General features: G+C 45.3%; 1 protein-coding gene across 3 annotated transcripts in view; it reads left to right on the top strand.

Annotated features, from left to right (window-relative positions):
- The window catches only part of OSBPL1A (oxysterol binding protein like 1A), a 1,891,697-nt gene that overhangs the window by 1,770,306 nt on the left and 102,976 nt on the right, over positions 1 to 18,415 (top strand). For all 3 annotated transcript variants that reach the window (XM_078687412.1, XM_078687413.1, XM_078687414.1), the window contains one exon: positions 1,599 to 1,722. In XM_078687412.1, the coding sequence (XP_078543538.1) occupies positions 1,599 to 1,722 (124 nt within the window). The remainder of the gene's footprint in view (positions 1 to 1,598; positions 1,723 to 18,415) is intronic.

An 18,415-nucleotide genomic window follows, 5' to 3' on the forward strand; every position in this document is an offset into this window, starting at 1 on the left:
CGAGTCTATGCTGAGCTGATGTTTAACTGAGCCACGGCTGTCGCGCTCGTCAATCTGATGGGGCGACGTCATGTGTTTGGGTGATATTGCCTGTCTGCGGCACCCTAAAAATTGTAAGACTATTTGCCTTGTTGTTGTTGCACTGTATGTCTGCATACCTTAGACTGTTTACAGGCATCTCCTGAGGTTGCATTGCCCGTTATGCTGCAAGATTCCTTGAAATATACCTGCCATTGAATACCATCTGTAAGCATCGCGGCCTGCCTCCGGGTTGTTGGCATGACGCAGTGTAACTTTTCTTTGTGTCTAATAAATGTCTTACACAATAAAATAAAAAAATTTAAAAAACCAGGTCTGAAGGTGCTAAAGATCATACTACCTGCAGCCTTCATACTGTGATGAAAACTTTACAGATCGCCTATCTTTTGAAACACAGGAAGCACATGTACATAGGTTAGTACCTGCACAGAGTATTTTATGTTATGCAGAAATTGTCACTTTTAGGTGTTTCTGTCTAATAACTCAAGGCTGCCTATATTACTAAGTATCTACTACGTAGAATCATTGCCCGGTTGGAAAAAATTTCTGCAGAACAAAAAACTTACATGGAACATACTGGACACAAGTTGTCAACTATCATCTGCACACGGAGTTACTCTTCATTACAAAGATTTAGAACATGTTCAATACCGCTACAAACCTATAATGCATTAGACGCAGGTGCGTTTTTTAAACACACCCATTAGCTGGACACACTGTACAAAATTATTTTAAAAAGTAATATGATACTTTCCCGCCACTATATAAAGTGTAAAAAAAACTAAAACCCTCAGTGGTGTCATCAATAATGTAATTTGAGAATTCATCAATGATGTCATAGAACACGTGATGTGATATGTGAGGTCATAAGCAGTGCATGGCAGGGCGCAAGGTATTGTATACTATAACTGGTGAATTCCAGGTTTTTTTTAAATTTGAAACGTTAATGTTGTCACTGACCTATTCACCTAACTATGTTACATTAAACTTTGTTTTTTTTCAGTACATTTGTACGTTTTTGTTAAAACAAAAATAGATTTTATAACACCTAACTAAGATGTTACTTGAACCTTTGTTTTTTCAGTGAATAGATGCAGACATTTTTAGATCTCAATTTACATTTATGCGTTTTAAAATTCAGATTAGGTTTTAGCCACATTTTCTCTATGCAAGAGCTTCACCAAAAAATTTAAGAGGATGATGGAAAATGTCCTTGCCGACTCAATGCTGAATGCACTTGATTGTTTTTTAATTGTTTTTTATTCACTGATATTCGTAAAAAGAGTATAAAACCATTATTTTTAATTATCACACTTTAACTCGTTGATAGCTTTAGAATCTTTAATATGCATTTTTTAAATGTGTCAATAGCTTTAGGATGATTTATGGATGCTGTTACTAGCAGGATTAATTCACAAGAGTACAGTCTGTTAGTGATGCATTAATGTATTTTAAAGAGATTTGTTTGTATCTGTTTATTTTGTTGTTTTATGGAAAAAATTGTCATAAAAAATGTATATTTGGCCTATTTACCATTTTCAGATTTTATCTGTTTTCAGATGTATAATTTCACAAATTTTGCAATGGCTTTAAACGAATTGGACAAAGACATGGAAAGCATTATTCCTAAAACAGATTGTAGGCTGCGACCTGATATAAGAGCCATGGAGAATGGAGAAATTGGTGAGGCTAATAAAATGAATGTACTACATAGTTTTAACGCTGTCAGAGATAAAATTCTGAACACACAGTCTGTGATGCTTGAAGCAGGCGATTTTATATTCTAACTAAGGAAGTCCTAGGATTTCAAAGTGAAGGAAGAGAGTCAGCGTGTTGCATGCATACAATCCTTATTATTTTATTAATGAAAGTGATGCATAAGAGAAACCCGGGTATTTTCTCGTATCGAACAAACATGAATGCAGATCCTTGGGAGTCCTGCGAACCTGTGTCTGGAACTTGCTCAACTCCATCCACTTGATGGAACCTAACTGTAATTTTAAGACCTGAAAACTAGCCTGTTCCGGGGTGCCTTCAGCTAGTGATAGAAGAATACAGGCCCAGAACCCGTCCTTGACCAATTAAACTTTTAACTCTCCCTTTATCTTTTTTTCAGCAGTGCTCTGGAGTTAGCTTTAGGAGGTAACAAGCAGTATTAAAAACTTTAAATAAGTAAATACACAAGAAAAAGCAATTGATGAGTATGAGTACTGTTGAAATTGGGTTCCGCCCGTTTAGTACACCCCGATTTGTTTTGCTTCTTGATGACCCAGTTGTTTACTTTTTACTGTGGATAAGCCTCTACTTGTCTTTCACCCTTAGCAATCACATGGTAACTGGACTGCATGTGTTAATCGCTAGTGTCTGCCTTTAAAGCTAAGGCCGCTGCAACACAGCTAGTGTAAGGCGCACTTGGTTAGTTACATATGAACATGTGCGCATATGCGTGTGCACACGTGTGCGGGCTCTGCGTGAGACTATGGTATTGTAACTGCGCACAAGGAATTCTGCAAGGTTAGATATTGACCTGGGATAGGTCTTATAATATTAGTGGGCACTCATAGGTAAGGTCAGTTGTATTTACTAGTTTATCTGCAGTGTCAGTGTATTATTCATATAGGGGGAAACTGCCTTACAGTGCTGTTTTGCTTCCCTTGGGCCTACAAAGTCTAGTAAGGTATCAAACTGGGGTCCAACGTACTCCAAGTTTGAATACACAGGTTACAACAACCCACATGTTCACTGTATGGGTTGTCCAGACTTGTCACATTTCTTGAGGCTAGCAGGCCTGTTGCAGTGGATCCAGGGGGCTAGGGCTTAGCACCAGGAGCAAGATGAGCCCAGGATGGTTAAAATCTTCCCATCGGGGCTTGCCAAATTCATCTCCACAAGATTTGGCCCATGACACCCACGGAGCGACAGAGCGTGTGGAGCTCCACAGCATCTTCTATGAGAACTACATAAGATGCAGCCATAGAATGATTGGCTAAATTAAAGTTGTTAGGCTTTATCAGAAACATTAGTTATATTTGATACAACTGGTCTCAAGCAGAGGGTATGAACTAAGCAATCCTAGAACTCTGCCCCTGAACTGGCATACCATATTTTATTTCAGGATCATTTAAAGGGTCAGAACATTAGTGACGTTCAGGCATGGTGTAAGAGATTTGGGTGCAATTTTATGACTAGCAGTTGAGCTGTCACTGGCCTTCCAGAAGTGCTCTGTCCCAGAGGCACAGGGTGTGTATCAGAAAGTGTTGTGACGAGGACAAAAGTCGTTTTTCAGAAAACAAGTGATCTCTTGTACCAAGCCAATTTTAATAACATTTTTAAAATTAATTAGTCATCAGGTTGACAAATCCAACTTCACAAATACCTTTGATATTGAATTTCTCACTATGTATGTATGTTCCTGTTTATCCGTTACTTTTTCTTTTTACTGACTTGAACCCTGCCTATTTTGTGTTGACACCTCTTTCACCCTCCTTTCTTGTTTTCCTCTACCTTCTCCTTTACCTCAGTCTTATGTTTTTTTTATTTCCACGTTGCGAGAGGGATCTCATCAATAGCCCTACTCTCTAATCGTTCTGTAGCCCTCCTCCCCCTCACCTCTCCTTCTATGAACTTGTAATGGTTTTGAAGAAAATATTCTGTGATGAGTGCAAAAACAAAGTTGATTTTTTTAACAAACATGGCAAATCTTGGGGTACCTGGTATTTAGGCTTAGAACACCTAATAACACATCTGCTTGTAAGTCTTCCAGAATGAGAGTTCTGAATAAATTGTTGTGATTGTTGAGTAACTATATTGTCAGGGCGCTTTCCTGGTATGGTACTAATGATGTTGACCTGTAATTATCATGATATTTGGCATCCAAAAAGAGGTTGATAATGGCTTTCGGAAGGGTGCTTGGAATAAAATATGTGGTCAGAGAGAAATTGGATTATGGCTCTAAGAGGCAATATTGTCTGTGTTACAAAGTATATAAACTTACAAGACAGTTGTTGTATGGAAACATTGGACCAAGTTAAAATATTTAGAATGCGAAGAAAATTCATTTCGGATATTCAAGTCCTTATTACAGAAGTAAGTACTCAAGCATTGCGACATTGAGGTGATGCCATACTATTAAGGGCATTGAGGTATGGAAGAGAATTCAAAGTTTTAAAGAATATTTTTTGACATATTTTTGACCCAATAAGGGGACTTCCATACAAGTGTATCTTTTTTCAGCTCTGATACTACCATTGTAACTGCAGCTGTGATCTTCGTATACAATTTATTAAATAGGCTAGTTTACAAAGGTAGCCCAGGAGTCACCGCTTTTGTTACAGCAAGGACCTATTTACACAATTGAAGGTCTTGCGGGAATCCAAAAGGGTGCAGTGGAACGACAGTAAATAATGCAATGTGCTGGACTTGTTAGTAGCAGTGATAAGCTTTGGAATTGTAAAGAACATATAATCTCCTTTGAAAGCCAGTAAAGGCCTTCAAGATGTTTTTGTGTACGAGTCTCTGTTTTGAAAATCTAAAAAATGATGGCCCTTTCTGTAAAAAAAAAAAAAACAGGATTTGCCTATTCCAAGGATACTATTAAATCGAACAGCCAAGAAAGGAACCTACAAGTTGGTATTTTTTTTATATAGATCATTTAACCAGCTTTCAGTCCCCGAGCCACTGAGGACTTGCTTTGTTTAATAAGACTTGAGTTGAAAACCTGTTGTGACCATTTCACATCTCTCCACTAGACAAGCTAATGTCAAGGGTATTACTGCTCTACGCGTCTGGTATGGATTATTCATAGAGCCAGACCATAATCACATATTGGATGTTTATACATTCCTTACAAATTTGCTTACATTTCCATACATAATGCTAACTTTTCATTTTCAGTCTGATTTAGTTGTACATGGCAAGCTATAATTTCCTGGCAATGAGGTTACACAGTATAATTCTACATAGTGAATGGCAGAATGGTTTGCTAGAGAATTTGGGTAGTAGGCAACCTCCAACTGTTGTTATTTTTTAAGAGATAGAACAGGACATTGCTGTGTCTGTGCATTTCTGAGGATACGTCTAACTCAAACATGAAAAAGCTACACAGGATCTTTTCCTTAAATGGTTCTGCACCAATAAACACTTAGTCAGAAAACAAGTGTCCAGAGGTAATCATTATTTAGGTTTTTGGCGGCGTTAAAGGAAATCTTCTCAGGGTTTAATGGATACTCCGTGATATCTTTCAGCTATAAAAGACAATAGTGTGAAAAGGTAAATAAACCCTTAGGATGGGCTTAAGCAAATATGGGCTAACATCCTATCACCTTCTAGTATTTACTTCATTATCCACTTGCATGTGTGGTCAAATAACGCTACATTCCAGGAAGGCTGGTTAAGTATATACCAGTAGGAGGAGGAATGCACCTGTGCAGCAGTAACATTTCCTCTAAAACTGGATTCCCTAAGCCACTTCTAGAATAAAGGAGTATTAATGTGTCCCACCAAATTCTTATTTATGTATCTGGCCAAGTGCACCTTGAGTGGCTACTGAAGAACTGTTTAGTAAGAGGAAAATGAATATTTAGTAGTAGTCATGGAAACCAAGGAAGAACAACCATTGTTTCCAGTCTTATCCCACCAGACAATTGTATTGGAAGTTCAGCCCATCTGTCAGTTTGAGGTTCCACATATTCTGCTGATACTCCATAATTGTAAGTGTTCACTGCTGCTTGATCTGCATTGATGAACTTACCAAGGTATTAAACCTCATCTTGATACCACAAAACCTCAGTTCTGACTATTTAACAAAGGGGAAAGACTGCATTTTGCCCAATTTAATTTAATCTAGGATTCCCTCCAAAACATACATTTTAGTCACTGAGTGGATGCAAACTGAATATAATATTATATCATCTACATACAGGTTAATTACATCCTGGTGCCTATGTATGCTCTGCACTTCATTTCCAGAGCGGAATGGTGTCACTGAGGAGCTCCACTGCACCACCCGACAGCGCTCTCAGGTACTGTTAATAAAAAGAAATTTCGGATCCAGTCGGATGCCTTAGGAATATTCAATAGGTGAGGATTCTGCAGCTAGATAGAATCTCTACCAAAAATCGTGTTACCAAAGTTAAGTTACTTATTTGTCAGCACTTCTACATTCTGGAGTTTCCAAAGCAGCTCTCTCAGGGATGCTTTCCGGCTGGAGTGGAGTTCAAGATTCCTTTATGTCTTCCTTCCACATCCTCTCCGGCCTTGAGTTCTGAATGACCTAGCCAAAGTCATCCAAGTGGCACCAGATTGTGTCAGGAGACTGAGATTGAGCAGTGACAGTTGACGACCTTCGACCTGGACCCTGAGCTCATTGATTTCATTTTGGTGGCAAGGCATGCTTTCACAAATTAATTCTACACCAGCCATTGGGACAAATTTGTGAATAGGTGCGGCACCCAATGTATTGACCCTTTACAAGCAAAGTTGTCTGAAATGTTATTGTTTGTCCTGCCCCTAGCCCAGCAAGGACTTGCTATGGGCACTTTTAAGGGCTATTAATTTGCTCTTTTTACATTTTTGTGGTTGCCAGATCAGGCTTCGTTATTCAAATTACCTGTTGGGGTGAGGTTTTTGAAAAGTTTACAAAATGTGTTTCTACTTAAACCCTTTGTGATGCTGCAGTGGGACTTGAACTTAGTCCTCACTTTTTTATGTACGCCCCTTTTGAGCCACTGAAAATGTGTCCCTTGAGACTTATAACTTTAAAGATGGCCTTTCTCATTACCATAGTATCGGCTAGACGTTTGAGCGAGTTTCAGGCTTTCTGTGTCAATCTACCTTCACAGGGACCGGAGAAAGGGTAGGATCACAGCTAGTTGCCGCGCCACCCTATGGTATGAGCAACGAAGTGCTCGGCTGGTATACCTCTGTCATCTTCGACCTCCGAATACAGGGGTCTCAGTACTCCAGGCCAATCGACCTGGTGCCAGACAGCAACGCTGGTTACATCACTACATCAAGAACCAGCATTGCAGTAGTGCAAGAGTTGAGATTGCCTTCTCCTATATATCACAGTCCTGAGGAATTGCCACCAGACCCGTTAGGGGCTCACTTAGGCAGGAAACATGTCGACCCTTTGCACCATACAGTCCCTGTAGGATCATTAACTCCAGGCAGGGCTCACAGTTTTCCTTTGGGTGAGTGCACCCAGAGAATAGAAATATTGACAAGGGCAGCACTAGACCCATTTTAAATTACACAACACACTCACAACACTACCTTGTCCGCATACCCTCACACACCCAACGGCTTCATCAAAAAAAGATCTCCGCTAAATAGCCCCTTCGCGGGTGCCCATCGGGCATTGCAGTGCCGGCATGACGAGGAGCAGGCCCAATGATGAAGCATGACATCCTCAGGGGTGTTTGAGGGCACCTCATAACAGACCTGAGCACTCCCACACACTTAGGAACTGCACATTGGCTTATTTTTCAATCTACCTTACATCACCTTCTTTCCTGATAAAGACCCAGGCTTCATTTTTACCTAAAGTGGTCACTCATTTTCATGTTGGTCAGGTTATCTCCCTTCCAACTTACTTTGCTCTACCTCCTCCCTCTAAGGAGGAATTGAGACCCCATTGTTTGGATTCCGAAAGAGCATTGTGTTTCCATATCAGTCGTACCAAGGAACATCAAGTGGACGATCAACTCTTTGTAGGTTTTCAAGAGCAAAGAAGGGCAAAGCAGTGCAAAAATTGACCCTCTCCTGATGGATTGTTTTCTGTATAGAAATCTGTGAGGCACTAGACAAAAAGGAGCCCCCAGAAGCCTTGCAGGCTTATTCTACCAGGTCCAAAGCTGCTAGCCCTCAGAGTGCCTGTCCTGGACATCTGTCATGCAGTTATAAGGGCTTCAGTATACACGCTCACAGAGCACTATTGCCTCAACAGTCGAGCCCATTAAGAGGTGCATTTTGCCCACGCCATCCTGAAGGACTTTTTACTCTGAGCCACTTCACAGATCCACCACCAGGGTAGGTAATGCTATGATATCTATTCGTATAGTGACAAATCTGCGGTTAGAAGTATCCATCAGGTGAACTCGTTTTTTACCTTCGGTAACGATCGTTCTGGTGGGTAATAATAAGATCATTTGTGAAGAGCTTGGTTACACCACAACGCTGTGTCCCCACGCTGGAACATAGATCAAACTAGAAGGGGGCACCCTTAAAGGAAAAACAAGAGAACAGAAGACCGCGGACATGATTAGAATTGAGCGAGATTGCTAAAAAGCCATGTTTTCAGTTTTTTCCTGAAGTCTGTTTCCGATCGGGACTTTGAGGGTATGGGGAAGGAAGTTACATAATTTAGCCGCTATGTAGGCAAAAGATTTAGCTCCCATTTTCGCCTTCCTGATCTTGGGTATAGTTGCCAGGTTGGCATCAGAGGATCTGAGGTTCCGAGTAGGGACATAGGTTTGAACCAGAGAGTGAAGGTAGCTGGGACCTTGTTTCTTTAGAATGGGGCGACATATGCATAGAGCTTTCAAGCTGAATCTTTTAGTTACTGGGAGCCAGTGTAGCTGGTCAAGAGCCCTAGAAGCTGAAGATCTTTTGGGGAGATTAAGAATCAGTCTAGCTGCCGCATTTTAGACTCCTTGGTAATGAGTGCATGAACTATGGTTTTCCGTGTTCTGGGAGGAATTAGATAGAGGGTTTTCCTCAGAGTCTTTAGAGTGCCAAAACATTTCCCTGCATTTTTTCTAATTTGCTCTTCAAAGATTAGTTTTGAGTCAAAGATTACTTACTCCCAGGTGCTTGGCCTTATGTTTGGGGGCAGGGGGTTCCCCCAGGGACACGGCCACCAGGCTGATGCCCAAATTGAGGGAGTTCCTCCAACCATTAGCATCTCCGTTTTGTTGGCATTCAGTTTTAAGCAGTTGTTAGTCACCCAAGATGCAATGTTAGACAAACAGGCCTTAAACCTCTCAGCAGTGATGGCAGTGGAATCCAGCAGATTTACTATTAGTAGGGTGTCGTCTGCTTAGTACCCACTCGAACATTAAGACTTTTAATGATGTCTGCCAGGGGTTTCATATATACATTGAATAAGGTGGGGGTCCAGATGGAGCCTTGAGGGACTCCCTTCGTAGAGTGAAACAGGTCCAAAACACAGGATATGAGTGTAACTTGGAAGGATCTGTCCCATAGAAAGGAACTAAACCATTCCAGAGCATTGCCTCTAATTCTGGAACCCTGAAGTCTTTGGATCGGTATGTCATGCAACACTGTGTCGAAGGGTGCACTCGGATCGAGTAATATCAGGACAGAAGTCCGGCACATGCCGGTATTCTGTCTGTGTTTCCTCAGCTAGGAGGGGGGAAGATTCAGTGGAGTAAGTTGCCCTAAAATCAGACTGCGTAGGGTCTAGCAAGTCATTGGATTCTAAGAAACTAGTCAGGCAGTTATTGATATGCTTCTCTAATATTTTTGCCCCAAACTTAAGAAGAGAGATGGGTCTTAGATTGTCTAGTAAGGAAGGGTCAATTGAGAGATTTTTCCTGATGGGGATTACCATAGCATGTTTCCAGTGTTTGGGTACAGTGCCAGTTCTTATGGATAATCTCAGAAGCTCTTGTAGTAGAGGGGCTATCACTGTGATCCAGACTGCAAGATTCTGGGCGGGGCTGGATTGAGGGGAATAACTGATTTGATGAATGAGTAGATTGTGCTGACTTCGGCTCTAGAAGGGATAGGGAGATCCATCAAGACGCCTGGTTGTTCTCTGCACCTATCTATACCTTCCTTTCTTAAAGATTTTGGAAAGTTTTCATAGGTTTTAGACACTTTGTTGGAGAAGGAGGTAGCAATATTGTTACCCATTTCGCGCGAGTGAGAGACATTAGCCAAGGTGCGTTTAGAGTTCCTCAGAGATTTGAGCAGGGAAAATAGTTCCTTGGTAGGAATTTGAGCTGAGTCAATCATCTGAGCATAGTACTCCTTGCATTCTAATCTTATGCTTTTATGGTAGGTTTTCAAGGCCTCTTTCAGGTGAGTGCGGCCAGTGGAACTGTAATCCTTCCGCCATTCGTGCTCAAGGCATTTACATTGTTTTTTCAAAGGGGACATTTGTTCATTATACTAGGGGGCTGAAGGCGACGCTCTCACATTTTGTCAAGAAAGGCAGTCGAGACTAAGATTCTCCCCTCAGAACCCTTACTCCCATTTATTGAAGTCCTTAATGGCGTCATACTTGGATCCTGGTCTAAGCCCTGCACAGGGGCTCTTGCTAATAGAACGATTGCCTGCTGCTATCACCTCGCTCCTGGGGATCCCAGTTTACTTACCCAGCACCCCACCCTAGAGAGCTTGGTGGTCCAAGCCTCTTCATTCCCCCTTCGCCCCTGGTACATTCTCTACCACTCCGCCAGATAGGAATTCAACAGGCTGGGCACTTCCAGTAAGAGAATGTTTTCTTCCACCAGCCTGGTACTGCTGTCAGTGAACGCAGTGTTTATTGGGCCATTATTCCCATCCACTAGGGGATTCAGTTGCACAGGTGCTGCCTATGGTCCCAGAAGAGGCCATGGCTATACTCTTCTAGGCAATTGCTGATGTAAGAGATGCAGCAAAGTTCTCCCTTAGATGTGGTCTTGACTCGACCGACTCGCTATGCAGAGCGATTCCATAATCAGTGGCCTTCCGGCGCCACACCTGGCTGAGAACATCCGTTTTTTCAGGGGATGCCCAGACTTCCCTCATGGACATGCCCTTTGTTGGCTCTCACTTAGTTGGAGGCACGGCTGATTCAGCACTGGAGATCTTTAAGGCCCGCAGAGCTACAGCCAGGTCATTGGGCTTGTCTATGGTCCCTTGCCAACCCCAATCCACCTTCCACTCCTTTTGTGGCTACAGAAGGTGTCTCCAGCCACATCAATACCCTCCCAGCCACAACGGCCAGCAGGCTTCCCATCCTTTTCATGGGCGAGGGGTCAGGTCCAACAGACCACGAGCAATGAGTCCAGGGTATTCAGTCTATCATATTGATGTTTCAGCCTCTATCCTGGGTTTTGGTGAGCCTGACTCTGAGACTGTTGGGCCTTATGGCCTACTGCATCCTGTTGGTGACACATGACCGCTGGCATATGCCTGAAGGCCCAGTGGATGCAGCATCAGTGCAATCTCTCCAACTTGGTCCAGATCTCAGAGGGAACTGCAAAGAACCTTCAGTTGTAGCGAATGAACTGCAATTCGGTCAGTGGTAGACCCCTCTCCCTTCCCCAGCCAGAGCTGACTGTTGTAACAGATGCATCACTTCTGGGCTGAAGTGGTCATCTTGGAGAGGTGGAGTCTAGTGGACTCTAGTCTCTGACTGAGTCGCAGCTTCACAAACCTGTTGCAGCTTCAGGCAATCCACTTGGCATTAAAAGCCTTTCTTCCTTCGATCAAAGAAAAGCTGATGCAGGTGTTCATGGACAACACCACCACCATGTGGTACTTCAACAAACAGAGTGGGGTGGGGTTGTGGACCCTCTGTCAAGAGGCTCTGTGCCTCTGGACGTGGCATGAATGTCAGGGCATTTCCCTGATGGTTCAGTACCTGTCGTGCTCTCTGAATGCCTGGGTGGATGAACTCAGTCAAAGATGCCTAGCGGATCGCGAATGGCGTCTCCACACAGAGGTGGTTTAAAGGTCTTTTTTAGCAGTGGGGAGAGCCTTGGTTAGATCTGTTCTCTACCATCAAGAATGCGCAGTGTCCAACATTTGTTGACAAGTCAAGGATGTAAAAAGGAGGGGAGCCTAAGGACAACTCGGATACACACAGCTTCTCATCACCCAGTCCGTTGCCACGGCCATTACTCTTGGCTAGGGGCTCCTTTCTCACTGCCCTGGACTATTGGACATGGCTGACTCTACAGATAGGAAACTATCCATACTGACATGGAACGTCAATGGGCTGGGTAGCAAGGTAAAGAGGGGGATAGTCCTGCAATATCTGAAGATATTCACCTTATCTGGTATTGCTGCAAAAATCCCACCTAATAGGCAACAGCTGCAAAGCACTCCACCGATGGGGATTCAAACTTGTGGCCCATGCTGGTTTTATATCTGGTTCTAGAGGTACCGGTATTCTCATATATAAAAACCTAGCCCTCTCCCCTACCCGTGTTTGGGCTGACCCACAGGGCAGATTTGCAGTGCTAGGGGCCACCTGTGAAGGAAAACAACTAAACATAATTTCAGCCTATCTCTCTCCAGCCCTGGTCAAACCGGCACTGCAAGAACTGGACAAAATACTCATTGATCTTACCCCGGGCACGCTTGTTCTGGGTGGAGAATTTAATATGACAATGGACGATGCGATTGATAGTTCCCCCCCAGAATCTCTCCCGGACGCCACACACCCCTGGCAAACTTTGCCCACGCCATGGGGCTTACAGACTTAATGCACTCATTGAACCCAGGCTGAACCCACTTCACACACTATTCCTATGCACACACAGCATGTCCCACATTGACTATCTCTTCACCCGCCTTCCAGACGTAGGGAATTTCCAACATCCTCAGGGACTCCCAAGAGGTATCTCCGACCACTCTCCCCTTAAGGTGGAACTCACCTTCCATCAACACCAAGCCCGTGGCCCTATAATTCTCAATCCATGGCTTCTCACTATTCCGGACATTAAAGAAGACCTAGCCGAACACACAGATCACTACTTTACCGAAAACCTGGGATCGGTAGACTCAACGAATACCATATGGGAGGCTTTATAAGGCGGTCATCAAGGGTCGTGCTCTGAGTTTAAAAATAGGATACCTCCGGAATCATAACAATCAACTATCCCCGCTAGAAAGCGACTTGCTTCTCTTGGAAACAGAGCATAACACCTCTCCCACAGACGACAAAGCCCACACAATCCGTAATAATCAATTATAATACAAAGAGCTAGCAAGAGAAAAAGCCCAAGCTAGGCTGCTTCAAACTAGACACAGGGTTTATGAACTCGGGAAAGGGCCGGGAAAATGCTGGCTTTGTGCCTCGATAATTGTAGCGCTTTCAGCACACATTGCCTATGCTCTTTAACTCGTCTGTGTGCCCCAGCCTGTCTCTAGTTTCGCTTTTGCTGCCATTTTTGTTGTTGTTTGTGCCTCGGAGCCCGTCCTCTACAGCCCGCCCCCGCCTCCCAGCTGACCCTCCCTCCCACTGACTGCATAGCCCAGCTCCCAGCCTTGGAAGCGCTGTGACCGTCCTGACGCTCTCAGCAGCGGTTGCTCCACTCGCTCCCAGCTCTCTTTTGGTATCGTTGGGCTGCGCTCTTTGCTCAGATCTGCTCTTCAAAACCTGCTTGCTTCTGCCTGCCATAGCGCTGTAGTGAGATTAGCATTGTCGAAGTATTAGAAATATTTAGAGCGCTTTAATTGATTTAAGCACTGTGTTTTCATTTGCATTTCATTTGTCCCAGCTGTAGCGCTATCTGTGTTGCTTTGTCTGGATAGTGCATTGCTTGCTTTGTGCCTCGATAATTGTAGCGCTTTCAGCACACATTGCCTATGCTCTTTAACTCGTCTTTGTGCCCCAGTCTGTCTCTAGTTTCGCTTTTGCGGCCATTTTTGTTGTTGTTTGTGCCTCGGAGCCCATCCTCTACAGCCCGCCCCCGCCTCCCAGCTGACCCTCCCTCGCCCCTCCACCTCTCCACTTATGACAGATGCATTCACGCGCAGCGGTCGCGCCCCATGCGCGCCGAAGGTGCGCCAAAGGTAAGCCCGTCCGCGCCCAGCGCCCGACCCCCTGGTCCCCGCAAAACCCACTCCACCCGCATAACGTATAATGCCGCTACCCTCTTTACCCTTAACCCCGGACGCACACCACAATGCTGCGAAGATGCCCCAGGACACACCCATGGACCCTTCGCCTGCCACTCCTGCAAATTCGCCTGCATCAGGACCCACACCAATTCCACCAACTCCAAACACAGCTCCGACTCTAACCACCTGAAATGCATCCTGCTGAACACCCGCTCGGTACACAGACACGCCACTGAACTCTGGGACCTACTCGACACTGCATCGCCGGACGTCACCTTCCTTACAGAAACCTGGATGAACGCATCATCAGCGCCCGACATCGCCATAGCCATCCCTGACGCTTACAAGAGCATCCGAAAAGACTGCACCAACCAAACAGGAGGAGGCATCGCCATCGTCCATGAGAACACCATCCGAGTCACGACCAGCTCCGACGATAACCTCGCTACCGCAGAACACCTTCACTTCCAGATCCACACCGACCCCAGGACCACACATAGAGGCACCCTCATCTACAGACCACCAGGAACTCGCACAAAATTCAACGAAGACATCACGGACTTCATCAGCCCACACGCCCTTCCCTCCGAGGAATACATTCTACTGGGAGACCTCAACTTCCATCTGGAAAATAAATACGACACCAACACCACCACCCGCCTGGACAACCTGGCCAATCTCAAACAACTTGTCGACACCCCCACCCACCTTGCAGGTCACACGCTCGACCCTATCTTCACCTCCAGTAAACACATCTCCTTCGATCACACCACAGCTCTCCATTGGACGGACCACAGCTGCGTCCACTTCAGCTACAAAAAGACCTCGACCCACAAACTATCCCTCGAAGAAACGAACAAAATCACCACCGACCAACTCTTCACATCGCTTAACCAAAACCCTCCTACTATATCATCGGACCCAAACCAAGCTGCCACCAAACTCACACAATGGATCACCCACAGCGCTGACGAATTAGCACCCCTGAAAAACCACCAGATCAAACAAGGTACCAAAAAGGCCCCCTGGTTCAACGATGACCTAAGAAAATCCAAGAAGTTATGTCGTACTCTCGAGAAAACCTGGAGAAAAAACCCAACCACTGACAACCTGACCACCTTCAAGGACGCCACACGCAAACACCACCAATTGATCAGATCGACCAAGAAATCAGCATTCAAGGATCGACTCGACAACAACGCCCACAACAGCAAGGAACTATTCAACATCGTCAAAGAATTTACCAACCCCACCGCCGGCACAAACGACATCACTCCCTCCCAAGACCTCTGCGACTCATTATCCTCTTTCTTCCACAACAAAATCGCCGATATACATAACAGCTTTAAAAACCAGTCCAAAGAACAGGCCACTCCACCCACCCCCGAACCAAAACCGCACCCTCACAACATTTGCACCTGGAACCCAATCACTACTGAAGACACCATCCGCCTGATGAACTCCATCCATTCAGGATCACCAACCGACCCATGTCCCCACTACATTTTCAACAAAGCAGACTCCATCATCGCACCCCATCTCCGCGATGTCATCAATTGTTCCTTCAACTACGCTACCTTCCCAGAAAGCTGGAAACACGCCGAACTCAGCGCCCTTCTGAAGAAACCCACAGCAGACCCCTCTGAGCTTAAGAACTACCGCCCCATCTCACTCCTCCCATTCCCTGTCAAAGTCATTGAGAAAGCCGTCAATAGTCAGCTCGCCGCCTTCCTTGAATCCAACAATTCCCTCGACCCCTCACAGTCCGGCTTCCGAGCCAAACACAGCACCGAAACCGCCCTCATCGCAGCTACAGACGACATCCGAACGCTACTGGACAACGGAGAAACAGTTGCCCCATCTTACTCGACCTCTCCGCCGCCTTCGACACAGTCTGTCACAGCACCCTCATACAACGACTCAGCAACATCGGTATACAAGGAAAAGCTTTGGACTGGATCATCTCATTCCTCGCCGGAAGAACCCAAAGAGTCCGCCTCCCCCCATTCAAATCAGAGACCACCGAAGTCATCTGCGGCGTACCACAAGGATCATCACTCAGTCCCACCCTCTTCAACGTTTACATGTGTCCCATCGCGCGTCAACACAACCTCAACATCATCTCCTACGCAGACGACACCCAGCTGATCCTCTCCCTCACCAAAGACCCAAACACAGCTAAAACCAATCTACACGAAGGAATGAAAGAAGTAGCCGAATGGATGAAGAACAGCCGTTTAAAACTAAACTCAGACAAAACGGAAGTCCTCATCTTAGGATCATCCCCCTCCGCCTGGGACGACTCATGGTGGCCACCGGCCTTGGGTAAAGCGCCCAGACCCACAGACCACGCACGCAACCTGGGTTTCATCCTAGACTCCTCCCTCTCGATGTCCGGACAAGTCAACGCCGTCTCATCTTCATGCTTCAACGTCCTTCGCATGCTCCAAAAAATCTTCCGTTGGATCCCCACCGAAACAAGAAAGACAGTCACCCACGCACTCGTCACTAGCCGACTGGATTATGGAAACACCCTCTACGCCGGAACCACAGCCAAACTACAGAAAAAACTCCAACGTATCCAAAACGCCTCAGCCAGACTCTTATTGGACATCCCCCGTCAAGCTCACATTTCCGGTCACCTGAAAGACCTCCACTGGCTCCCAGTCAACAAGAGAATAACGTTCCGTCTCCTCACCCACGCACACAAAGCCCTCTACGACCAAGGCCCCGAATACCTCAATACACGACTGTCCTTCTACACACCCACCCGCCATCTACGATCATCCAATCAAGCTCTCGCCGCAATTCCGCGCATCTATAGATCCACCATGGGAGGAAGATCCTTCTCCTACTTAGCGGCCAAAACCTGGAATTCTCTCCCCTCTCACCTCCGCCTTACACAGAACCACCTCTCCTTCAGAAAACAGCTAAAAACCTGGCTATTCGATAAATAATGCACACACCCTCCCTCAAGCGCCTTGAGACCCTCTGGGTGAGTAGTGCGCTATACAAATTCCTGAACTTGAACTAGAAAAATGAGAGTCTGTGATTTTACACCCGGTGTTAGCTTTCTGGAGCTGCAACTTTCCTGCTGGGATGCAGGGGGCTAGAGACTGCATCTTGCCTCGCCCGCCATCGGACTACAATTCCCGCCATCCTTAGCGGCGCTCCACATCATCGCGCCAGGAGGCGATGATAAGGGCGACAGGGAACACGCACCGCGGGACGCGCGCCGGGCGAAGCCATGGGCGGGCCCGTCTGAGCAAGTCGGAGACCGGACGAGGCTGGGCCGGGTCCCCCTTCTAAACCTGCTGACACAGCAAGGGACGTGCCCTTCATTCTGAACCCAACGGGTGAAGGCAACGCTATCTTTAGAGTCGCCAGGATTTGCCTGAGCTGTGTGGGGAACAGCGTTTTGATGTCGGGATCTTAAGTCCCAGTAGCAGCTGATCTGCGCTGCCTTGATCCAGAGTAGCGCGACAGAAGATAGTACTTGAGAGCCCCCGCCACCCGAACGGACCTTATTGCAGGTATTGTTAGTCCTGGAATCTATTTAATATTATCATTGAGTCAGTGTTAGGACTTAGGTGTGTTTGACTATCTGGATGTTCCTGGGCTGGTTGCCGATAGCGACTAACAAACACATAAACGTGAGGGTGATATCGTTGGTGTAGCAAGAACCTACCTTTTTAGTATATGTGCACCTTAGTGTTTTTGATGTGCTTGACTGCCCAGATGAACTGTTAGTTGAAATACCAATCGTTTACAACATAAGTTTGCATCATAGTCCTGAGGAATATTTTACCATTGTGGTTTGTATAGATTCATGTATTTCCTTTTATCTTTTATTGTATATGTTTTTATACTGCACTAGTCACCTTATTTTCATTAGCGATTTTGCACAGCAGAAGGGAGCTGACTTCATTTTTACTGAAAGTTGGATATTCTACTAAAAATGAGTAGGCGGAAAATTAATTCCAGGGAAAAACGTGGTAGGAACTTTAGACGCCTTCTTAACGAGGGCTGAATCGGTTCCTAATAATGAAATTTTACTAACAGAACACAGGTTTTCTTTGGAGCCCCTAACTTCACATGGTAGGCTCTGTCCGACTCCTGCTTTTCCCGAAGTTCTGACGACCTTAAATCAGGATATGCCGTAAGACCGTCTTGAGTCTATCTTTAGTTGGTGAATCTGTAACACCGAATATCTCAGTTTCCTCTATGTCCATGGAGCAGGAACCCAGCCCAGTTAAACCTAAATTGAGAACTAGAGGGCAGAAAGCAAAAATGAAAACCAACCGCCCAAATAATTCACCTGCTGGTGCGAGGAAGACTCGGGGAGCCCTGAAGCCATAAAAACCTGTGACGGGCACAACTAGGAAAACTAGGGATGTTGTACCCTCTGCAGGTGTTAGCAGTGAGGCCAACTCTTCTATTTTGAACCAGAACAGGGCAAGGTCACCATCCATTAGCAGAAGTAGGCTGTCTAAATTAGAGAAGTTGATGGTACATGCCCCCCCAGAGAAATTAACAGCAATCTCTAATAAGCCTAAAGTCCCTGTAACTACGAAAG

Source organism: Lissotriton helveticus, chromosome 4_1 (assembly GCF_964261635.1).
Source record: "Lissotriton helveticus chromosome 4_1, aLisHel1.1, whole genome shotgun sequence".
Classification (NCBI taxonomy): Eukaryota; Metazoa; Chordata; class Amphibia; order Caudata; family Salamandridae; genus Lissotriton; species Lissotriton helveticus.